The sequence below is a fragment of the Trichechus manatus genome, unplaced genomic scaffold (assembly GCF_000243295.1).
Source record: "Trichechus manatus latirostris isolate Lorelei unplaced genomic scaffold, TriManLat1.0 scaffold00132, whole genome shotgun sequence".
Taxonomy (NCBI): Eukaryota; Metazoa; Chordata; class Mammalia; order Sirenia; family Trichechidae; genus Trichechus; species Trichechus manatus.
The window spans coordinates 2,743,225-2,769,106 of NW_004444068.1; the positions used below are offsets into that span (position 1 = coordinate 2,743,225).

The 25,882-nt window shown below is 38.7% G+C and overlaps 1 protein-coding gene across 4 annotated transcripts in view; it reads right to left on the reverse strand.

The window, feature by feature from the left end:
* The window catches only part of RASA2 (RAS p21 protein activator 2), a 122,564-nt gene that overhangs the window by 89,075 nt on the left and 7,607 nt on the right, over positions 1 to 25,882 (reverse strand). For all 4 annotated transcript variants that reach the window (XM_004385080.3, XM_023739342.1, XM_012558040.2 and 1 more), the window contains exon 2: positions 4,383 to 4,500. In XM_004385080.3, coding sequence (XP_004385137.2) covers positions 4,383 to 4,500 — 118 coding nt within the window. The remainder of the gene's footprint in view (positions 1 to 4,382; positions 4,501 to 25,882) is intronic.

Consider the following 25,882-nt stretch of genomic DNA (forward strand, 5'->3'; position numbering starts at 1 on the left):
GGGTCCCTGTGCAGAGAAGCTCCTAGTCCAGGGAAACACCGAAGAGAAGGCCGACAAGAGAGAAAAAGCCTTCCCCTGGAGCTGTCGCCTGAATTTGGACTTTTAGCCTACTTTGACTGTGAGGAAATAAACTTCTCTTTGTTAAAACCATCCACTTGTGGTATTTCTGTTATAGCAGCACTAGATGACTAAGACAGAGCCTTAACAGTTTTCACTACCTGGGGAACTACGGTGGACCTAAATGAGAGCTGAGGTCAGTGTCATTCATACCATCATCGTCTCAAGGAATATGTAAAGCTATCTCAATCACAACGATACGTAACACCTAAAATGAGTACTGTTACACAAAATGTTACTTCAAAAAATCTTTTTCATCATCTTGACTGAGGTATAAATTGCATACCATAAAATTCAGTTTAAAGTATAGAGATTGACGACTTTTGATAAATTTATAAACCTACGTAACCTCCACCTCAATCAAGATATAGAACATGTCTATCTCCCCAGAAGGTTCCCTGTGCCCTTCTGCAGTCACCCCTCCCCACAAACCTGCTATAGGCAACTAGTGATCTGACTTCTATCACTGTATTCTAGAATTTCATATAGATGGAATCATATAGTATGTACTCATGTCCAGCTTCTTTCACTCAGCTTAATGTGAGATTTTTCCATGGTGTTGTATCAGTAGTTCATTCCTCTTAATTACTGAGTAGTACTCCATTGGACGAATATTCCACAATCCATTCTCCTACTGCTGTCATCTGAGTTGTTTCCAGTTTTTAGCTATTAAAATAAAGCTGCTATAAACATTTTTATACAAGGCTTTTTCTGGACATACGCTTTCATTTCTCTTGGGTAAGTGACTAAGAGTGAAATTGCTGAGTTAAAAGGTAGGTGAATGTTTAATCTGGTTGTACCACTTTGCACTCCTACCAGCAAGGTATGAGAGTTCCCGTTTCTCCCCATCCTTGTCAACTCTGTACTGACAATCTTTCTAATTTTAGCTATTCTAGTCAATGTAACATGATAAATTTACACATCTGTGTAACCTTCACCCCAATCAAGATATAGAACATTTCTATCTCCTCTGAAAATTCCTTTGTCCCCCTCCGCACTCACCCCCACCACACTGCCACAAGCAACCCGTGAAGTGATTTCTATCAGTATAGACTGTATTCCAGAATTTATAGCAATGGAAATGGTTTTAAACTGCATTTCCCAGATGACTAATAATGCTGAATATCTTTTCACGTGCTTCTTGGCCATTTGTATATCTTTTGTGAAGTATCTGTTCAGGTCTTCTGTCCATATTTAAAATAGGTTATCTGTCTTATTGAGTTATAAGGGTCTGGAGTTTGTTTTTTTAAAATGAATTCTGAATACAAGTCCTTTGTCAAAATATTTTCTCTCACCTATAGCATGCCTTTTCATTTTCTTGATGGTGTCTTTTAAAGAGCAGAAGGCTCTAATTTTGATAAAATCCAATGTATCAATTTCTTTTTTTATGATTAGTGCTCTTTGCATCCTGAGTAAGAAATCTTTGCTTGCCCCAAGGCTGTGAAGAGGTTTTCCTATGAAACAACTTATTTTTACAAGTTCATTTTAAGAATGGTACTTTGATCACATTTAAATTCTTCTATGAAGACATGAACCTCTACAATCCTAGTCAATCTCTGTCAAGAGTATTTCGTTCCTGAGAATATTTACTTTAAAGAACACAAAGCTACTTTTAGGTCACCATGAAATGAAATATGTTAAGAATGTCACAACTAAATGAAAAGCTGAAATGTAAAGTAAAATAATCTTCAAGAAATCATTTCCGACCTTGTCCAGAAAACAGTTGACTCAGCTTTTTAGTTATTATAATTCTTGAGCAACTTTCGTCAGTATTATCTCACTTTAGATGTAAACAAAATAAACTTTTTAAAGTTGGCCTGTCAAAGTAATTAGTCTTCTAATTAGTTTCAACATAGAAATTGATGCAAAAACAGCTATTAGACAAAGACATGACATGTATAGGTATTTTTTCCTTTTTATCAGTTTATAAATAATTATAATATAAGGGAATTTCCTATCACACATCCACATTCAAATATTATTTTAAAAACACATTCTAAAGCAAATAAAAACAACCTAAGAATTATTAAGTTATCCGTATTGCTGTATCATCACAATCTCAACAACCTCATCTAATCCCCATTTCTGGGTGTCCACATCTTTAATTTACAAATTAATCAATTAATTGATCCAAGCAAAGAAAACTTTTCAACAGGATTGGTAAGGAGCTAGTCAGATTTATACAGTTTTTAAAACAACATTCTGCTGGTATCACTGACGTACGATCATGCATATGACTCCAGAGGAGATTCCAGGTGTAGAGAAATCTGAGCAGTGTTGCTGTTACTCAGTTTGTTTATATGCCACCTCAAACTGCTAAGAGGATTTGCGGTAGATGTTTAGGAGCTACAGATTGCATACCTGATTCCTAGTCACCAGCTATGAAAACTTTATATTCAGACTACATATAAAAACTATTATATCCAGAACCCATAAAAGATCGAAATGGTATTTATACACATCCAGCTCAACAGCTTATCACAACATCCAGAAGGATAGGAAACACTATAATGAAAGCAAGTTGGGCAAAGGTTTATACTTTAGATTCTTTCCCCCTATTCCATGAAGAAAAATGCTAGGGGGCACCCCAAATCCAAGCAGCTAGTCTAAATGTACTGAAAATAACTAAGGTAACCACTGCTTGTCTTAAAATATCTTCCAATTTACGAAGCATCTAGAAAAATAATTTCAGACGTATTATTTAAAAAAAAAAACAAAAAAAAACTGGTTTCATTGTTTTCCCCAACATAAATCTCTGAAAAGGTAAGGGTATTAAAAAAAAAAAAAGTTGGTTAATTTTAGTTACTCGTTTAAAAGACTAGATATCAGAAATTATACCACAAATATTCAACTTACAGTTACTAGTTTTGTATAACACTGATTATTGTACGATATGGAATCAGTGTACATTAAGTAACAAATTGAGATTTTAAATAGTTTCAAGATCCCAATCTCAGTTTTGTTTCTAACTTCCTTTATTACATACACAAATTATTCAGACTTTTGGTGCCTCAGTTTCATCACTGATAATATATAAATAATACCAGAATTCGAACACTACTGGTGATTATATGACTAAGGATTGGAAACGTATTAACTCGTCTTTGGGCTGCTAAGGTATTTTAAAATTTATACAATGCCTTTCCTATGGAGAACTCAATAGACATATAAAATTATAAAAATTAGAAATAAAGTTATAAAGGGAAATTTCAGAGAAAAAAAGGCAAGTGGACAGAGAAAAAAGGATGAAAAAGGGCATCAAAAAACAGAGTCTAACAGCCTGAAACACAATTCACATAATTCATGGTAGTCAATATTTCATCTACTACATGCTCATTTCCAACAACTTCCTATGCCCTTGCTTTGATTCTTTATCTCTGAACAAGACTGCATCCTTCCAGGACAAACTATGCACCAGAATCAAGTCCACAGACACTGTTACAAGGCTACAGTAGCACACTCAAATTTTACAAATTAGAATTTACCATGATACGCTCAAAGAGCTATTATCCTTTCAAAAGATGAGAAATCTACTTAAGAATTCATTCTTTGATAATGCACTACTAAGCTAAGCGACCAGTATAAACTTTAAGAAGTAATCTAGTCTTTAGAGAAACAAAAATAATGTACTTTGAGTATAGTTCAAGTGAATGGGCAAAATTTAGCCTAGAAAAACAGACTAACGTATACGACAGGTGTTTTTAAAAACCTGAAAGTGTCACAGGAAAGATGAATTAAATCTGTCCTCCAGAAATCCGGGGGGATAGAACCAGAAACAATTAAGAGGAGGATATGTTTTGAAGCAATGAAAAGCCACATGAAAGTAAGCACTGCATCTATGTTGTTCTCATGGCTGTATGAATAAATAGCACCTAACATTCTTGGTGTACAGTAAGTTCTCATTTTCATAAACATTAATCAACTGAATGTGAGAACATTCTAAGAATCAGAATAGTTCAAGGCCGAAATAGGCTGCTCAGGAGGCAGTTAACTCTTCGGTCACTGAACACTATTAAACAAATGCCAGAAGACTACTCATCAAAGATATTGTCAGATGGAACCAAGCATAAGGTGGTTAGGCAGGCTCGATGAAAATTAAGGATCCTTCAAACTCTGAGAATCTGTAATTCTAAAAATAAATTCAGAACATAAAAGAAAAGTTTCAAGTGAGGAAAGTATTATTACAATCTGAAAAATGCATAAAATGTATCAATCATTACACATCTTATGAATACATAAGATAATTTACCAATTTTTCTACCAACCTTAAAGATTTTTCAACAACTTGGGTACGATAAACTTCTTCCTGGTCCAAATTTACGGTGCAGAAACAATCTCTCATTTTGTTGGGTCCAAGATATGGCAATAAATTTTTTGCTTCACCTGTTAGTACAAAAATTCAAACTGATGTTAAATATCAATTGCTACTTCATATTAAGCCTTTTATAGGATGAATGTAATCCAAATGAACATATTAAGTGTGGTACAGAAAAAAAAAGTGATTAGAGAAAGAAGATCATCAACTTGGTCTAAAAGAACATGGAAAGACTGAAACGAGGAGGGGCATCTGGGGCCATATTACATTGTTGTATCCCTGTCGATATGAAAAGCCAAGCCCCCCACCTGTGTTCTCCATCCCATCCTACCAGCACCACCTCAAGAACTTAGTTGGTCTAGTTGATTCTGACTAACAGAGACCCCATGTAACAGAGCAGAACTGCCCCATAGGGTTTCCTAGGCTGTAATTATGGAAGCAGATCGCCAGGTCTTTCTCTCGTGGAGCCACTGGGCGAGGGTGAACCGCCAACCTTTCACTTAGCAGCTGAGCATGTAACCACTGCACCACCAGGGTTCCTTTCAAGAACTTTACTCCTACTATTAATCCTTCCCTGTATCATCAATTTTCCTCTTTAGTGATCGTTTCCATCAGCACATAAACAACCTTTTGCGTTTTCCAATTTTAAAAAACGAACAAACAAAAATCTCCCTTCACTCCACCTCCCACCTCCTGATATCTCTCCATTTCTAGACTTCCTTTCACAGTAAAACTTCTCCAAAAAATCATTCTCATTGTCCCTACTTTCTCAACTTCCATTCACTCTGCGACCCCTTCCATGCTTCGGCTCTCATCATGTAACTGAAACCGCTCTGGCCAACGTCATCAATGCTTTCTATACTGCCAAATCCAATGGGCATTTCTCTATCCTCATGATACTTGACCTCACAGCATCATTTGACACAGTGAACATTAACATTCCTCCTTAAAATACTCTCTCTTCTCTTGGCTCCCACAAAACATCATTTCTGGTTTTCCTTCTACATCACTGACCCACTGCCGACTTCAACTTCTCCTTCTCCTTACCACTAAACGATGCATGTCCCAGGGTTCAGTTCTAGACCATCTTCTCTTCTTTCCCTAGGCAAAATCACCCAGATCTGCATCTACAGGCCTGACCTTTCCTCTTCAACACTAAATGTGAATATCCAACTGCATCCTTGGCTATCTATACCCATTGCCGACAAGTCGATTCTGACTCATAGTGACCGTACACGACAGAGTAGAACTGCTCCCATAGGGTTTCCAAGGAGGGGCTGGTGGATTTAAACTGTCAACCTTTTGGTTAGCAGCTGAGCTCTTAACCACTGTGCCACCAGGGCTCTCTATAGATACCTCAAATTTCACACATCCCACATATACCATCTGATTTCCTCCCCTAAAACACGCTCCTCTCTCAGCATTCCTCTCTTCAATAAATGGTACTACCACCTTCCTCTCTTTGTCTCACTATTCTCCCACCCAAATACACACCCCAACTCTCACCTTCACATCTAATTAATCAGAAAATCCAAAATAAATCTCAAATCCAACCTCTTCTCCTTGGCTTCACTGGTTATCACCCAAGTCCAAGCTACCATCATTTCTCCTTCGGACAACCATGACAGTTTCCTAATTGGCGCCTCTGCTTCCACTCTTGCCCCTCACAATCCATTCTCTATAACAACAGAGCGATCTTTTAAACATACTACTTAGGCCAGTCACTCCCCTGCTCCAATATCATCCCATTTCACTTAGAATACAATCCCATTTCCACACCATGGTCTTCACAGCCCTACTGAACCAGCACCCTGTCTACCTCTCTGACCTCTTCTCCTCCCACTCACCCCAGTATTCACCTTCTTTCATCACACATGCCAAGCTTGTTCAAGCTTATGGCCTCTGCCTGGAATGCTCTACCCCTGTATCTTCATATGGCTGCTCTTTCTTATCATTCAGGTCTCAGCTCAAATGTTACTTCCTCAAAGAAATCCTCCCTAACTATTCTATCTAAATAGATAATCCTGCTGCCATATTCTATTTCTGTTTTGTTTTCTGAACAGCATTTATGACTATCTGAAACTCTGTTAATTTTTTACTTATTTTCTGGTTCCTCCATTCCTAAGGTAATCCTCAAAATCCAAAACAGTGACTGTCATACAGCAGGCACTCAAGAAACATTTGTTGAATGAATGAACATTAAAAAACGCAGAAAGTCTAGTTTTGAAGTTCTTGTGAGATACTCATGGGCCAAGGGGAAACAAGTGTGGGTGCTGAAATCAGACAACGGCGTACTAAATTAGAAAAACAAGGTAGCTGGCATAAGGGAAAGAATACTGCTCTAAAAATCATGCAACCAATTTCCTGTCTTACCTCTGCTACTAAGTAACTAGATGATTTTAGACAAATCACTTTAAAGCAGTCTATCAGAAACTCAGGAAATATCTATGAAAAACCCAGTAAACAAGTAATTTTTAAAAATTAAGATAACCATTGGAAAGGCATCAGTAAGATACTCATACTGTTATTAAATTTGCTTTGATAGATTAGGAAAAACAGTTACTACTTAAACAGAATGAACAAATTTATGTTCAACTCAAGTCAGAATCAAAGAATCCAGCCTTTTTAAATGACCCCAAAATTGCCTAATATGGGTTGGTCCTTGCCAAAAAAAACTAGTGTCCTAACAGGAATACAACCTATATCTGAAGCTGTATCTATTCTCCTTTTCCTCTTATCCAAAGCTCATTCATCAATTTGTACTCTCTCTAACACCATTCTTTCTCACTCCCTCCATGAGTGTCCAGCAATTCTATTTTATTTATTTTCAACCTCTATTTCTTTAACAATTTCCCTCTGCACAATACAGAGAGGATTTTTACCAAAAGGCCAACTTGGTCACAATATAGGGCCTGAATGTAAAAGAATCTGTAGTGTTAGATCATAATAAACATGCTCACGATCTAATGAAAGAATGTGGAACACTGAATCACTGCCCCTGAACGCGATCCTGTTTCAGTCACATAAATGCAGTCTGAGAGAACTATGCTGTGCAAATGTGCACATTACCACACCCCACCCCCAGCCTCTTTTTTAAAAAGGGAGACAATGAGGTCATTCTGTCTGCAGAATCCAATGAACTTGACATCTTCAGATATTTACTCAGAATAAATAAAACTGTAGGTTCTACGTAACATATAAAATGTACTCAACATGCACTATTACAGGTATCAGAATCTGTACCTTTTGAATGTCCATCAGTGACTAAGTTCAAATCAACTACACTGAAAGTGAACTCATCTAATCAAGGTCCACCTCACCAATCATATAAATACGTTGTTTAAGTCAGCTATCAGGACTTTAAACTGTAACTCCAAACTACAGTAGTTTGACAGTAGTAACTGACACTTTATAAACAACAATCAAAAGTGAACAAAAACATGGTTAGTGACATAATAAAAGTAAGGTTGAACCCATTATATCTCTAAGCAGAAAGAATATTTTAAGATGTACTTTACATCAAGCTACACAAAAAGACAAAAGTGAGCAACACTTTGAGATTGCACTTGTCTCAAGTGTGATATCTGCCTAAGGGCTCACACACACACACAAAAAACACACACACACGAACCTGTTGCCAACGAGTCGATGACCCTACAGTCGACGAAGAGTAGAACTGCCCCACAGGGTTTCCAAGGAATGGGTGGTGGATGTGAACTGGTTAGCAGGCGAGATCTTAACCACTGTGCCACCAGGGCCCCAAGGCCTCCACTAAACCCGTTGCCATCAAGTTAATTCCAATTCATAACGACTCTATACGATAGAGGAGAACTAGCTCTACCCAATTCTGGTACATAAATAAGGATGTGCGCTGGTGGGCGGGGGGGAGTCAACTGCTCCTTGAAAGCCAAGCTTCTTAAAAATAAAATTTCTGCCTCCAATGCTTCCACGACTACTCACAGTCTGAACCTGCAATTTGGCTTCTGATTCTACTCGATTCATTAGGATGGTTAAGAAAACTAATAATCTTATTGCTAGGTGTCATCAAGTCGCTTCCGACTCATAGCAACCCTACATACAACAGAACAAAACACCGCCTGGTCCTGTGCCATCCTCACTATCTTTGCTTTGTTTCAGCCCACTGTTGCAGCCACTGTATCAATCCATTTTGATGAGGGTCTCCCTCTTTTTCACTGACCCTCTACTTTACCAAGCACGATATACTTCTCTAGGGACTGGTCCCTCCTGATAACACGTCCAAAGTACACGAGATGAAGTCTCACCATCCTCGCTTCTAAGGAGCATTCTGGCTGTACTTCTTCCAAAACAGATTTGTTCATTCTTCTGGCAGTCCACGGTATGTATATTCAATATTCTTCACCAACACCATAATTCAAAGGCATCAATTCTTCTTCAGTGTTCCTTATTCATTGTCCAGCTTTCTTTGGTATGCATATAATGCAACTGAAAATACCATGGCTTGGGTAAGGCTCCTTAGTCCTCAAGGTGACGTCTTTGCTTTTTAACATTTTAAAGTTCTTCATATAGACCAGCTTCTCAGATTATCTGCTCAGCATACAGATGGAATAAGTGTGGTGAAAGGATACAACCCTGACACACACCTTTCCTGACTTCAAACCACACAGTATCCCCTTGTTCTGTTGGAATGACTGCCTCCTCATGAACACAATTAAGTGTTCTGAAATTCCCATTCTTTCAATGTTTTCCATGATTTGTTATGATCCACACAGTCAAATGCCTTTGTATAGTCAATAAAACACAGGTAAACATCTTTCTGGTATTCTCTGCTTTCAGCCAGGATCCATCTGATATCCCTCGTTCCACATCCTCTTCTGAATTTGGCTTGAATTTCTGGCAGTTCCTTGTCGATGTATTGCTGCAACCATTTTTGAATTATCTTCAGCAAAATTTTACTTGCGTGTGGTATTAAGGATATTGTTCGATAATTTTCGCATTCTGTTGGATCATCTTTCTTTAGAACAGGCACAAATATGTCTTCCAAATCTCTTGGCATAGACAAGTGAGCACTTCCAGTGCTGCATGTGTTTGCTGAAACATCTCAATTGATATTCCGTCAATTCCTGGAGCCTTGTTTTTCGCCTATGTCTTCAGTGCAGCTTGGACTTCTTCCTTCAGTACCATCGGTTCTTGATCATATGCTATCTCCTGAAATGGTTGAACATCGACCAGTTCTTTTTGGTACAATGACTCTTGTATTCCTTCCATCTTCTTTTGATGCTTCCCGTGTCATTTAATATTTTCCCCATAGAATCCTTCAATATTGCAACTCGAGGTTTGAATTTTTTCTTCAGTTCTTTCAGCTTAAGAAATGCTAACCGTGTTCTTCATTTTTGGTTCTATATCTCCAGGTCTTTGCACATTTCATTATAATACTTTACTCTGTCTGCTCGAGCTGCCCTTTGAAATCTGTTCAGATCTTTAGCTACTTTAGTAGCTTTAGCTACTCTATGTTCAAGAGCAAGTTTCAGAGTCTCTTCTGACACCGTTTTGGACTTTTTTTTTTCCTTTTCTGCCTTTTTAATGCCCTTTCGCTTTCTTCATGTATGATATCCTTGACGTCATCCCACAACTTGTCTGGTCTTTGGTTATTAGTGCTCAGTGTGTCAAATCTGTTCTTGAGATGGTCTCTAAATTCAGATGGGATATACTCAAGGTTGTACTTTGACTCTCATGGACTTGTTTTAATTTCCTTCAGCTTCAACTTGAACGTGCATAGGAGCAACTGATGATCTGTTCCACAGTCAGCTCCTGGCCTTGTTCTGACGGATGATATTGAGCTTCTCCATCATCCCTTTCCAAAGATGAAGTCAATTTGATTCCTGTGTATTCCATCTGGCGAGGTTCACGTGTATAGTTGCCATTTATGTTGCTGAAAAAACATATTTGCAGTGATTAAGTCGTTGGTCTTGTAAAATTCTATCATGGGATCTCCTGTATCATTTCTGTCACCAAGGCCATATTTTCCAACTACCAATCCTTCTTCTTTGTTTCCAACTTTTGCATTCCAACCATCAGTACTTATCAATGCATCCTGACTGCATGTTTGATCAATTTCAGACTGCAGAATTTGGTAAAAAAAAAAAAAAATCTTCAATTTCTTCATCTTTGGCATTAGTGGTTGGTGCAAAAATTTGAATAATAGTTGTATTAACTGGTCTTCCTTGTAGGCATAGTATCCTGTTAGGCATATAATCCTGTTACTGACAGTGCTGTATTTCAGGATAGATCTATCAATTTGTTGTACTGTGATGACTTGCGTGTTGCTGTGATGCTGGAAGCTATGCTACCAGTATTTCATGTACCAGCAGGGTCACCCATGGTGGACAGGTTTCAACAGAACTTCCAGACTAAGACAGACTGGGAAGAAGGACCTGGTGATCTACTTTTGAAAAAACTGAGCAGTGAAAACCTTAGGGATAGGAGTGGAACAGTGTCTGATATAGTGCTGGAAGATGAGCCCCTCACGTTGGAAGGCACTCAAAATATAACTGGGGAAGAGCCGCCTCCTCAAAGTTAATTCGACCTTAATGACGTAGATGGAGTAAAACTTTCAGGACCTTCATTTGCTGATATGGCACGACTCAAAATGAGAAGAAACAGCAGCAAACATCCATTAATAATCGGAATGTGGAATGTACAAAGTATGAATCAAGGAAAATTGGAAGTTGTCAAAAATGAAATGGAAGGCTTGAAGATAGATATCCTAGGCATCAGTGAGCTGAAATGGACTGGTATTGGTTATTCTGAATCGGACAACCATATGGTCTGTTATACCAGGAATGACAAATTGAAAAGGACGGCATCACATTCATCATCAAAAAGGAACATTTCAAGATCTAATAATCTTAAGAGCTACCAAATCAAATGATTATTTTTCAGTTCCCACCTTACTGATCTTTCCTCAGTTTAGGTAACCCGTTCTAATGTTTTTTCTTTTACTTTCTCTTTCAAGCTTTTCATCATTAAAACCAAAAACCAAACCCATTGTCACTGAGTCAATTCCAACTCATAGTGACCCTATAGGACAGAGCAGACCTGCCCCACAGGGTTTCTAAGGTTGTAATCTTTAAGGGAGTAGACTGCCACATCTTTCTCCTGTTCATCACTAAATCACACCTTAAATGTGAGGAATCTTTGGGCATTCATTAACCACTAAGTTCATCATATATGTAGAGTACCAATTTTAGGTATTTCTAAAGATGTTATTACAAAACAGTAAAATCCATTAAAAATAAATAGTTCTAACAGCTTCTTAAATTGTTTGATGGTATTTTTGCAATATTTTTCAAAGTCTCTATAGCCCATTTGATGATGGCTAGCCTACGGAGAATTAAGCTCTGTATCTGTGGTAGATATGGTAGACTGGTGTTCAACATCCATTTCAACCTCCTTCCATGTATGTCTTCCTTTACTGGAAAGAATAGAAAACTAAAACCTGTATTTCCCAGACTCTCTTCCAGCTAGGGTTGTCGATTTAGTTCCACTAATCCAATGCACTCACAAAAATTTGGAGGGCAGAAGAGAAGGGAGGTTGTGCTGAGGCTGAATCTACCAGCAAGCACTGACACGGAAATATCCAGATTTTCTGAGCAGCATTTGCAGAAGTTCTAGTAGCCCATCGCAGTTTCACAGCTATCAAGAGGAAGGGCACATGCATCCATTCTATTAATACAGGTTATGGCTGGCATGACTTGGTTCTAGAGCCAGCAGCAGTGACAACAGCTTACTAATCAAGGCAGCTGCCAGAGAATGGCCGTTTCCTAATAGTAAAAAGATTCCTAATCATGGCAGAAGTGGCAAGGTTCTGAGACACGCAAGAAGTTGCAGCTTCTCAATTCTGCAGGCATCTTTCTGATCCTAAAAGAGGTGGTAACTCTCTTGGTAGACCAGCTGCTACGGCTTTTGAATGTCATTTCTGAAAGTTCAACTTAGAATCTGTTTCTTCAGTCTTCTCAACAATTCTATAAGCCACTTAAGATCGTTTATTAAATCTCTTTCTGTTTAAAGTAGCTAGAGTTGATTCTGTAACCTAGTAACCTAATCCTGACCAGTTTCTTCTCTTAACCTCTATTTCTAACAATTAGAAAATCCTATCTACATTACTGGTCATCAGAGTTTGGTAGATCTGTCAGCTAGATGTGGTTATCTGGATCAAATATGAACTCAGAAATTAGGAAGCAATTTCTCATTGAAAGCTACTCAGCTACTTTAATTGTTCCATCAGATAGTGAGTTGAATAGCATAACACACTCAAAAGGTGAGAGACTGAATGTTCTCACTTGGGAAATGGAGACAAATGGATCTTAATTCTCTGTATGGTTATATGTACCTCTGGAAAACATTTCATCAGTTTCTACTGACGTTTTTAGATGTGGTTTTATAAACATGCTCAGTAATGTAATATCACATTTTCATGAATTTGGGAGTACCAAATTCTCAACATTCAAACCAGGCGCACTACTTTGGGTATCTCTACCTTATCCTTAAATTTATAAATAATATTTTGACCCTAAAGTTTTAACATTAAAGTATTTAAGACACTCAATATGTTGCTCAGATATATATCACACTTGGGCAAGCCAGCTGAAAAACAGAAATTGCTTTTACTTACACTTGAATGAAAGTTAGAAATGTTTTTGGCTCATCCCTCATTTCAAAAATTCTGTGCAAGTCAGAGAACTGCAATATGCAAAGGCAGGTATTTGTCCTACAAAGGCAAATATATTGCCCTTACTGCTAATAGTGTAGATTTGATTGTATTTACACCTGTCATTATTTCCTTCAACAATGAATCAACATCAGGAGGCATATTATTGACAACCAACTGTTCCTTATTAAAAAAAGAGGTTGGCTTTCAGGTACAAGGTCTCTTATTTCGTAACAGCTAAATTCCTAGTTGGTACTCCTTAATCACTTTTCTAGTCTACATTATGTCTTACAACAAAATTGTTAACCAAATTAAAAAACAAAGAGAAAGAAAGAAAGAAATTCCTCTCTAGAGAATTGATTTTCAGAGATGAACAGAATAATCCTCTATCGGGCATTCCTTCTGCCTCATAAATGTACTGCAAGTATGCCAAGAACACCTTCATATTACACATATCAGTGGTTTTATCCAACCATAAAATGTGATAGTAATTGTTTCTCCACATCATAAAAAACTCAATGCCATGGAGTCGAATTCTGACTCATAGTGACTCTATAGGACAGAGCAGAACTGCCCCATAGGGTTCCAAGGCTGTAAATCTTTATGGAAGCAGACTGCCACATCTTCCTCCTGTGGAGTGGCTGGTGGGTCTGAACTGCCAACCTTCTGGTTAGCATCCAAACACTTAAACACCGCACCACCGTGGTTCCTTCCACATCATATATATCTTAAACAAATCCGTGTTTAGCTTTGATTCCTGTTAGTACATTCTTCACACTGTTGTCAGTCACCTTTCTAAGACATAAATATTGTATATGTACATATATATCTACACTGTGTGGGATGAGCACACACACATGCATGTGTATAACATCACTTATTCAAGGCTTCAATTGCTCCAAACTATCCACCACTGCCCACTTTGCAAGATAAACTCTAACATTCCTTAGTCTGGATCTGACTCTATCTCCTACATGTTCAGCCTAATCTACTTAGCCTTTACTCCTACAAGTTATGCTCCAGCAGTACTTTATTTTGATTCCTTGAAGACACTGTGTACTCTCATGCCTCTATACAACTGCAGTGCTATTTTCTTTGTATAGAATACTCTCACCTGTTAAAGACTCTCTTAAGGAATCTTTGTAAAGTCTTCCCTCATTTCTTTGGTAGTCATGTCATTCTTTCCTCTATGTTCCTATTGCACCTTGTATGTCCTTCTACATAGTGATCATACTGTATTGCACTTGTTGCATTTCATTTAACAAATATTTATTAAGTGCCTACACAACATGCCAGACACTGTTCTAAATCCTCAGGATATGACACTGAATAAAAACAAGTCTCTGCCCACAGGGAGCTGTTGTATAATCTATAGACAGGAGAGACAAACATCGTAAACTCTAATACAAGTATATAATGTTTATTACTATGGAGGAAACAAATATTTATTGTTATGGAAGAAAACAAAGTAGGGTACAAAAGTTAGGGAGTACCAGGCCCAGAGGGTAGACAGAGGGAGGAGAGCTATTTTATTTTATATAGGGTATCAGGGAAGGTCTTTCTGTTAAGATATTTGAGCAGATACCTAAAGGAAGTCAATGAGGGAAAGAACTAAGCAGATATCTGGGGAAAGAGAGGGGCAGGTGGAGACAACAAAATGTGCAAACGCCCTAAGACAGTATGGCATACAAGGAAGCCAGTATGGCTGCAAAATAAGCAAGGTGGGAAGAGGAAGGAGATTGTAATTGATGAGGTGGCGGGCGGGGGGGGGGGAGGCAAGTTAAATAGGGTCTTGGAAGCCACTGGAAAATTTCACTTTTCTGAGTGAGATGGGAAGCTACTGAAAGATTCTGAGCAGAAGCATGGCATGATCTAACTTATGTTTTAGAAGAATTACTCGACAGGATGGAAAAGGTAGCAGCAGAAAATAAATAGGAGACTACTGTAATAATCCTGATGAGAGACAACCTGGACCTGGGTGGCAGTCATGGGCTTGGTGAGAAGTAGTCAATTGGGCATATATTTTAAAGATAGAGCCAACAGGATTTATTGATATTTTGGATGTGGGGTGTGAGAGAAAGAAAGGGATCAAGGATGACTCCTAGGAGTTTTTGCCTGAGCAGCTAGATAAAAGAAGATACCACTTCCAGGGGTAAGTGCTCACTGGGGAGGGGGATCAAGAGTTTATGTCGGGCATACAATAGCGCAAAACAGACAAAATTATGTGTCTTCGTTGAGCTACTATAGATGGAGAGATGGACAATAAAGATGTTGTTGTGTGCCATCAGTCGATTACAACTCATAGTGACCCCATGTGACACTGCAGTAGTGCTCCATAGGGTTTCTAGGCTGTCATCTTTATGGGAGCTGATAAAAGCCCGTTGCCGTCAAGTCGATTCCGACTCATAGGACCCTATAGGACAGAGTAGAACTACCCCATAGAGTTTCCAAGGAGCGCCTGGTGGATCTGAACTGTCGACCTTTTGGTCAGCAGCTGCAGCTCTTAACCACTACACCACCAGGAGCCAACAGCCAGGTCTTTTCTCCTGCAGAGCCACTGATAGATTCGAGTGACCGACCTTTAGGTTAACCGAGTGCTTAACCACTGCACCACCAGGGTTTCTTAGACAATAAAGATAAATAAGTAAAAATACATGGTATGTTAGAGATACATGCTAAGCAAGAATGAGTGCTACATGAAATGGTGGAGGGAGTGATGGTTAAGGAAGGCTTCATTGAGAAAGTAACTTCTGCATAAATACCTGCAGAAGAAGGGAGATTTCTAACTCTTCTGAAGAAAACAATAGCTTTCAGCCACTGGCAAAAAGTAAGCAATTTAAACCAAGAAGATAAAAACACCATCAGGAATAAAACTGATAACTTAGATGAACAGAAATGAAAAGATGGCCAAGTCCCTGTGTACAAGATCAATGATTGCAAGCAAAGGTCACCAGACAGTAAATGCAGATCCTAAAACATAAATTTTATCTAGGACTAGAATTCCAAGTATCAGTCTACTGCATAAAGATTTTGGTGTATATTCTTCAATACATGCACATAAGTATGCACATATGTGCTTATGTGTATAGTGCGGGTAGATTATGTGCATGCACATGTATCCATAGGTTTCAATGTATGTTTCTGTGTGTCCTAGGGGAGGACACTACTAGAATAAGTCAAAAAAAGAAGGTATTTATTAAGCTCTTGGATGTTCCAAGACAGTGCTAAATACTTTTTCAACTACTACCTCACTCGATCGGTATTTTTTTCTTTTAATTAATTTGTGGCCAACATCTAGAAACTGGGAGAGCTAACAATAAATAAATCTGTATTTCTGGTTTCTCTTTAATAGTCAGAACTGGCAACACGGTTCTGAGTAGAAACCGTAGACAGACACACCCTTACTATATCACGCTATCCCCATGGGCTTACTTCATTATGCCTGGTCTCTGTAGATATTTGAGTTTGCAACCCTTAACTAGCTAATCTTCGAAGTTTCCCACAGCTCTAAAATTCTGAAAGACAATACGTCAAATTTAAAAACTGCAGGGTAACACTGATTAATAGTGTTTTTACCTGTTGCTACCTATTGTCAATTTAACCTGATTAACATTACAAGAACTGGGTATACGCTTAAGTAGGGAGACTTCAGTACATTTATACTAAATAAATTATTCATCAAAAAAAAGCCCTATGAAAATATACTTTACTGAGTATCTCTACTTCTTATTTTTATTTATTTTTTATTGTGCTTTAAATGAAAGTTTACACTTCATTTCTCATTCAAAAATTTATACATACACTGCTACATGACCCTAGTTGCTCTCCCCATACTGTGACAGCACACTTCTCCTTTCCACCCCAGACTTCCTGTGTCCATTCAACCAGCTCCTGTCCCTTTCTGCCTTCTCATCTCACCTCCGGACAGGAGCTGCCCATTTAGATTCATGTAACTACTCGAGCTAAGAAGCACAATCTTCACGAGTATCATTTTATGTCCTATAGTCCCGTCTAATCTTCGTCTGAAGAGCTGGCTTCGGGAACGGTTTTAGTTTGGGGCTTTGGGGCTAACAGAGAGCCAGGGAGCCATGTCTACCGGGGTCCCTCCAGTCTCACTCAGACCATTAAGTTTGGTCTTTTTACTAGAATTTGAGTTCGGCACCTCACCTTTCTCCTGCACCATCAGGGACTCTCTGTTGTGTTCCTGCAGAGCAGTCATTAGCAGTAGGTGGGCACCATCTAGTTCTTCTGATCTCAGGCTGATGGAGTCTCTGGTTTATGTGGCCCTTTTGTCTCTTGGGCTCATATATTCCTGGTATCTTGTCTTTGGTGTTCTTCATTCTCCTTTGCTCCAGGTGGGTTGGGACCAATTGATGCATCTTAGATGGCCACTCGCTAGCTTTTAAGACCTCAGGCACCACTCACCACAGTGGAATGCAGAACATTTTCTTAATAAACTTTGTTATCCCAATTGGCCTAGATGTTGCCTGAAACCATGGTTCCCTGACCCCTGCCCCTGATACTCTGTCCCTCGAAGTGTTTGGCTGTATTCAGGAAACATGTTAGCTTTTGGTTTCCTCCAGTTGTGCTGACTTCCCCTGCAGTATGTACTGTCCTTCCCTTCACCTAAGATGATTCTTGTCTACTATCTAGTGAATACCCCTTTCCCTCACTCCCAACCCTCGTAACCACCAAAGAATGTTTTCTTCTGTGTTTAAACCTTTTCTTGCGTTCTTATAATAGTGGTCTCATACAATATTTGTCCTTTTGCGACTGACTGATTTCACTCAGCATAATACCTTCCAGACCATTCATGTTATGTTTCGCAGATTCACTGTTATTCTTTATCGTTGCATAGTATTCCATTGTGTGAATACATCATAATTTGTTTAACCATTCGTCCTTTAATGGGCACCTCTAGGTTGCTTCCACCTTTTTGCTATCATGAACAGTCCTGCAATGAACGTGGGTGTGCGTGTATCTATTCGTGTAACGGCTCTTATTTCTCTAGGATATATTTCAAGGAGTGGATTGCTGGATCATATGGTACTTCTATTTCTAACTTTTTAAGGAAGCACCAAATTGATTTCCAAAGTGGTTGTACCATTTTACATTCCCACCAACAGTGTATAAGTGTTCCAATCTCTCCATAAACTCTCTAACATTTATTATTTTGTGTTTTTGGATTAATGCTAGCCTCCTTCGGGTGAGATGGCATCTCACTGTAGTTTTAATTTCCACTTCTCTAAGGACTAATGATTGTGAGCATTTCCTCATGTATCTGGTAGCCACCTGACTGTCTTCTTCGGTGAAGTGCCTGTTCATATCCTTTGCCCATTTTTTAATTGGGTTATTTGTCTTGTGGCTGAAGTTTTGCAGTACCTTGTAGATTTAAGAGATTAGACACTGATCGGATATGTCGTAGCCAAAATTTTTTTCCCAGTCTGTAGGCTGTCTTTTTACCTTTTGGTGAAGATTTTTGATGAGGATAAGTGTTTGACTTTTAGGAGTTCCCAGTTATCTAGTTTCTCTTCTGGTGTTTGTACATTGTTAGTTATGTTTTTTATTCTGTTTATGCCATGTATGAGGGTTCCTAGTGTTGTCCCTATTTTTCCTTCCATGATCTTTAACATTTTCAATTTTGTATTTAGGTCTTTGATCCATCTTGAGTCAGTTTTTGTGCATGGTGTGAGGTATGGGTCTTGTTTCAGTTTTTGCAGATGGATATCCAGTTATACCAGCACCATTTGTTAAAGAGACTGTCTTTTCCCCATTTAATGGACATTGGGCCTTTGTCAAATATCGGCTGCTCATAGGTGGATGAATTTATATCTGGCTTCTCACTTCTGTTCCATTGGTCTATGTATCTGTTGTTGTACCAGTACCAGGCTGTTTCAACTACCGTGGCGGTACAATAGATTCTAAAATCAGGTAGTGTGAGGCCTCCCACTTTGTTCTTCTTCTTCAGTAATGCTTTACCTATCCGGGGCCTGTTCCCTTTCCATATGAAATTGGTGATTTGTTTCTCCATCCTGTTAAAAAATGTCGTCGGAATTTGGATTAGGATTGCATTATATCTGTAGATCACTTTGGGTAGAACTGACATGTTCACAATGTTAAGTCTTCCTATCCATGAGCAAGGTATGTTAGTTTTTTAACTACCTTTTCAATCTCTTCTTTTGATAGAGGTTTATTTAGTTGTTCTACCTCTGTTTGTGTTAGTTTAGGTAGGTAGTATGTTTCTAGAAATTTGTCCATTTCCTCTAGGTTCTCAAATTTGTTAGAGTACAATTTTCTACAGTACTACATTACAACACTTTTAATTTCAGTTGAGTCTGTTGTGATATTGCCCATCTCATTTCTTATTCGGGTTATTTGCTTCTTCTCCTGTATTTCTTTTGTCAGTTTAGCCAATGGTTTATCAATTTTGCTGATCTTTTCAAAAAATGGGCTTTTGGTCTTGTTAACTCTTTCAATTGTTTTTCTAGTCTCTATTTCATTTAATTCTGTGCTAATTATTTCCTTTCTTCTGGTGCCCGAGGACTTCTTTTGCTACTCTCTTCCTATTTGTTCGAGTTGTAGGGTTCATGTTTTGATTTTGGCGCTTCCTTCTTTTTGGATGTGCACACTTATTGCTATAAACTGACCTCTGAGCACTGCTTTCGCTGTGTCCCAAAGGTTCTGGCAGGATGTGTTTTCATTCTCATTCAATTCTGTGAATTTCTTTATTCCATCCTTAATTTCTTCTATAACTCAGTAGTTTCTGAGCAAGGTGTTGTTCAGTTTCCTTGCATTTGATTTTTTTCCTTGCTTTTTCTGTTACTGATTTCTACTTTTATGGCTTTATTGTCAGAAGAGATGCTCTGTAATATTTCAATGCTTTGGATTCTGTTAAGGCTTGCTTTATGGCCTAATATGTGTTCTAGTCTGGAGAATGTTCCATGTGCGTTGGAAAAGAAAGTATACTTGGCTGCTGTTGGGTGGAGTGTTCGATATATGTCTTTGACATCAAAGTGGTTGACTACGGCATTTAGATCTTCTGTGTCTTTACTGAGCTTCTTTCTGGATGTTTTGTCCTTCACCGAAAGCATGTGTTGAAGTCTCCTACTATTATTGTGGAGCTGTCTATCTCTCTTTCAATGCTGTTAGAGTTTGTTTTATGTATTTTGGAGCCCTGTGGTTGGGTGTGTAAATATTTATTATGGTTATGTCCTCCTGCTGTACTGACCCTGTAATCATCATACAGTATTCTTCCTTATCCTTTGTGGTAGATTTTAAAGTCTATTTTGTCAGAGATTAATACTGCCACTCCTGCTTTTTTTAATTGTTGTTTGCTTGATATATTTTTTTCCATCCTTTGAGTTTTAGTTAGTTAGTGTCTTTAAGTCTAAGGTGTGTCTCCTGTAAGCAACATATAGACAGATCGTGTTTTTTTGTCCATTCTGCCACTGTCTGTCTCTTTATTGGTGCATTCAGTCCATTTATATTCAGTGTAATTATTGATAGGTATGAGTTTAGTGCTGTCATTTTGATGTCTCTTTTGTGTGTGTTGTGCACAGTTTCTTTGTTCCACTGAATTTTCTGTGCTGAGTCGTTTTTATGTATTTTCATCGCTGATGATTTTGTATTTGCTGAGTCTTTATGTTTTTCTTGTTTTTTATTTTGATGTGTAGGACTGTTAGTTTCCTTTGTAGTTACCTTAATATTTACTCCTATTTTTGTAAGTTTAAACCACTGTTTTCTTTGTATCGCCTTGTCTTCCTCTCCATATGAAAGATCTATGACTACATTTTTTAGTCCCTCTTTTTTGTTTTAACGTTGTCATGCTTTACATATTGACGTCTCTGTTTCCCTATTTTCAGCATTTTAATTCTGATTTGTTTTTGTGTCTTCCCTATCTGGGTTGATATCTGGTTGCTCTGTCCTGTGTTCTAGTCTTGGGTTGTTACGTGATGTTATTGATTTTCTAACTGGATGACTCCATTTAGTATTTCTTGTAATTTTGGTTTGGTTTTTACAAATTCCCTAAACTTCCGTTTATCTGGAAATACCCTAATTTCGCCATCATATTTGAGAGACAGTTTTGCTGGATACATAATTCTTGGCTGGCAATTTTTTTCCTTCAAGGCTTTATATATGTCACCCCACTGCCTTCTCGCCTGCATGGTTTCTGCTGAGTAGTCCGAGCTTAGTCTTATTGACTTTCCTTTGTAGTGACTTTGCTTATCCCTAGCTGCTCTTAAAATTCTCTTTATCTTTGGTTTTGGCAAGTTCGATTCTAATACGTCTTGGTGACTTTCTTTTGGGATCTACCTCATGTGGGGTTCAATAAGCATCTTGGATAGTTATCTTCTCCTCTTTCACGATTTCAGGGAAGTTTTCTGCCAACAAATCTTTAACAATTCTCTGTGTTTTCTGTTATCCCCCCGTTCTGGTACTCCAATCACTCATAGGATATTCCTCTCAACAGAGTTCCACATAATTCTTCGAGTTTCTTCATTTTTTAAAATTCTTTTATCGATATTTCCTCAAATAAGTTGGTGTCAAGTGCTTTATCTTCAATCTCACTAATTCTGACTTCCATTGCCTCAATTCTGCTCCTATGACTTTCTTTTGAGTTGTCTAGTTCTGAAATTTTATTGTTAATCTTCTGGATTTCTGTTTGCTCTCTATGGATTCTTGTAGCCTGTTAAATTTATCATTATGCTCTTCTATAATCTTAAGTTCCCCCACTGCTTTGTCTGTGTGTTCCTTGGCTTGTTCTGCATTTTGCCTTATCTCCTTCCTGATCTCTTTAAGAGTTCTGTATATTGATCTTTTGTATTCTACCTCTGGTAATTCCAAGAAGTTCTCTTCCTGTGGAAAATTTACTGATTGTTTTGGGAGCTTGCTGAAGCTATCGCGGTCTGCCTCTTTATGTTACTTGATATTGATAGTTGTCTCTGAGCCATCAATAAGTTATTATATTTATTTATGTTTGCTTACTGTGTCCTAGCTTGTTTTGTTCTGTTCTGATATGCCCAAATAGGCTGCTCATGTGAGCTAGTTTGATTATTAGTGCCTCTGAAGCTCTAACATCCTGTCACCAGGTGGTTATATCTTTTACTCGGTATGTGAGGCCAGGAGTCGGTTTACTTTTCTTGTATGGATTCAGCTCAGGTATCCAGGTAGTTGGTCACCAAGTGTGTGGTGCGGGCTCTCACCTACAGTCCTAGACGGGCAGGGGTGACTGGAGTAGGCACAGGTATCTGGCTGCAGTAGGGGATCATGCGCTGAGCAAGGCAGGGGCTGACAGCTGCCCGAGTGTCTAGGAGGAAAGCGTGTCCCTATTCCCTAGAGTGTGCAGGTGAGTGGGTTTTGCAGCCAGACTATGGGCACCCAGTGCTGTTGGCTGTAAGGACTGGGAGGCACCACTTATTCTTGGACCCCTGTCGCAGGTGGCTAGGTGGTATGGGTGGAGCCACCAGTTATTAGGCCCCTGATGTGGACAGGTGAAGACCCTGCTTAACAGGCAGAGCGGTGTCAAATGTCATGAACCGGCCACTGTGCCATATTGCTGATACAGCTGAAGTTAGGCTTCAGTTATATACCCTGCCGTATTGTGGTAATGAGGGCCTACGCTGTCAAAATGGGCTCACACAGGTCTACGCAGGGGTGAAAGGCATTCAAAATCCGTGGACCTCTTACGCTTGCACCTAGGCAAAGGAGCTGTGCCTGCCCTGAGTTCCTGGCTTAGGGGAGCCAGCAGTTTATTTTTTTCCCTGTTTCTTAATTTGTTCCCTCTCCAAGGGTGGGAGAATAGCTCAGCGCATGTGACGGGTCCTACTTCCAGCACAGGGGACATGGCAATCACCGAAGCTGGCCTGGGACCCAGTGCAGAGCGGGGAGGAGGCAGGCGAATGGGAGAGAGGTTCTTCCCAAATACGGTGTTTTTTTATCCGCACAGTGGGTTAGATGCACGTACTTATCTTTTGCCAATTGAGCGCCACTTTTCACTGGTTCTGGAGGCTGGAGTAGAGTCTCCACTGTTTCGTCTCTCCTGATGTGGAAAATGTATCCTGAATGCCACTGCTTGCCTCACCACACAAGCCAGCTGATCCAGCCTGAAGGGTGCAGGTTCCCACCAGGTGAGGTCTGGTACCTCCTTGCTGCTTCCAAACCATCTCACCCTCCTCCTGCCGCTCAGTCCAATTCCTCAACTTTGCTTTTGATGTTCAGGACTCCTAGACTATCATATATAATCGATTCACTTGTTTTTTTTTTTCGGTCTTTGTTATAAGAGGGACCCCAGGAAGCGTCTGACTACTCCACCATCTTGGCCTCACTTCCCCATCTCTACTTCTTACATTACAGTCAACATTTAACTGAACACAACATACCAGTCAGTATAACAGGTCATTCAATCTGTTCACAACTAACCTATAAAACTGGAAAAATTATTCCTAATTTACAGAAGAGGAAGCTGAGGTTAAGTGAATACTAGAAAGTGGCAGAAAACCTTGCGCTCAGGATGTCAGATTATCATTCCATTTAGGATCAATTTCTATATACCTACTGTAATAATCATGCTGTATAATATATAAGGAAATACTAGCACAAGATAAAGAGTTTTTCTTGTTTATCTATACCGATCCTTCTCTATGGAGAAAGGAGAAGAGCTGCCTTAATCACATATGACCTTCCAAAGACTCTAACATTCTCCCCTTTCAGAAGGTCAGCTTGCCGCAGGTGTATAGTGGGGGGAGAAAAAGGTTAAGAACTACTGAAGAGAAAGAAGTTATGTAGGTGTTATTTCCCTCCTTGGTTTTCAGCTTGAAAATACCACTGCAAAGCTGTAGGTTTGTGATTCTATTCAGGCCAGAGAATGAAATATGGTACCAACAGGCATATGATGGCCACTGAAATATCTACTAGTAAGTAGGGTTTTCCAATGCATAAATTAACATGTCAGATAACTGGATTTTAAAGCAATTTTTCTCACTCTTGGTAAATGATAGATTATCATTAAAAAATACAATCTGAGCCTCTATAATCCTATTCAACTTGTAATCTTAAAAAATCAGCACATTAAATATTTCCTATCGGAAATCTAGTTCTGCCTAAGAACAAGGCACTGTGATGTTCATCTGGGACCTGGAGGTTAAGGAAATAGGGAATAATTAAATTTCACTAACACTGCACTCCAACTTGATCATATAAATAAAATATTGTGCAATCATCAAGGGTACCTAAAAACAAGCACTTGAGAGGGCCCAGGACTCCAGCATAGTTTAGGAGGTAAGCCTAGAGTCAGTGAGCAAAGAAGTGTTCTTTGTGGCTATATAAAGTCTGAACTATATATACGTACAGTTCTTGCCAAGGCATAAAATTAAGATTAAGGCATGAAATCCACAGCAACTCCTCAAAAATGCCTACTAGATAAGCAGCAACTCCTCTCTGGAAAAAGTCTATAGGACATAATTAGGGGCCAGTTGCTTTACACAAGACATGTGCATAATAACTATCATTTAGTTATCTATATTGCTATCATATTAATCACCTCTCACTGAAGCTCAATCTAGAACAAGAAGTTAGGAAACTACTGTACATGAAAAGGCAAGTTTCGCAAGGTACTGTCAGGAAACATCCATGGGTTATAGAAATACGTCACCAAGTGGTGAGCAGAATCTTCCTGTGGTTTGCCTTGCCCACTTTCGGTTTCAGTTTTGAACGTCTTCAGGTCCCTAAGCTCCCTTCAGCCCCCTTCTCAAATAGCAAACCGAACTCTAAACATATGGTTGGAATCTCTCCTGGATTAAGCAAAGGGTTCCTACAAGCTTCATGAAGCTTAGCAGAGCTCCTAAGCTGACCATGAGAGCCTGGTATGGCAAGCAAACAAAAGGCCCAAAGCCAGATGTTGGAAGAACCTGAGGCTACATGGGACAGGCCATATGAGAGAGATTGCTGCTATTTCTGGTAACTGCATCCAGGGAGCCAAAATCAGACTCATTTTGATCTAGTGCTTAAAAAAATTTTTTTTTTTTTTTAAAGAAGCCAAGCTCGCAAGCATGTGTGCGAGCATGTGTGTGCTTTCTAGAACCACTCACAAGCACAGACAAACTCACAGGAGCAGAGAGAAGAGTAATACTTTTGTGAACCCCAAAAAAGTACTAAAAATAAGTTTTTATAGTATTTAAACATTCTATTTTTATTGACTATCCCTTAGATTAGACCATAGCCAATGTAGGGGTAATTATCACCTGCTTGACAACAGAAACGTACTCATCAATTCCTTCCAATGTACCATCTGACAGGCAATTTTTACTCAAAAAAGAGTAAAAACTGAATAAATGTTAGTTCGTTCCCCTCTATCAAGCAAGAAGACTTTGTATAAAACTGTCCAAATAGAAAATTAAGAGATTCTGCATCACTCACACAAATTATATAATATTTTAAAGGACCAAAATCATTCAGAACTTTTTTTACCACACTCTTCTGAAATGAAGCTCTGAAATTTTTAAAAGTCAACTTTCTGAGCATAAACAGCTGGTGAAATCAGGCAAAATATATGGGAATTTACCAACTTATTCTTGCAATTTCCCTCTAGGTTTGAAACTGTATCAAAATAAAAGGTTAACCAAAAAACCTGACAGAAAAGTTTACTTCTATGTGCGCTCAAATTACAAAACCTAACATTTAGTTACCCTTATTTTTGCAGACAGGAGAGTCCTTAGAAGTACAGTGAAGAGACTCTTGCAGCTTTAGACTAATATCAAATCTAT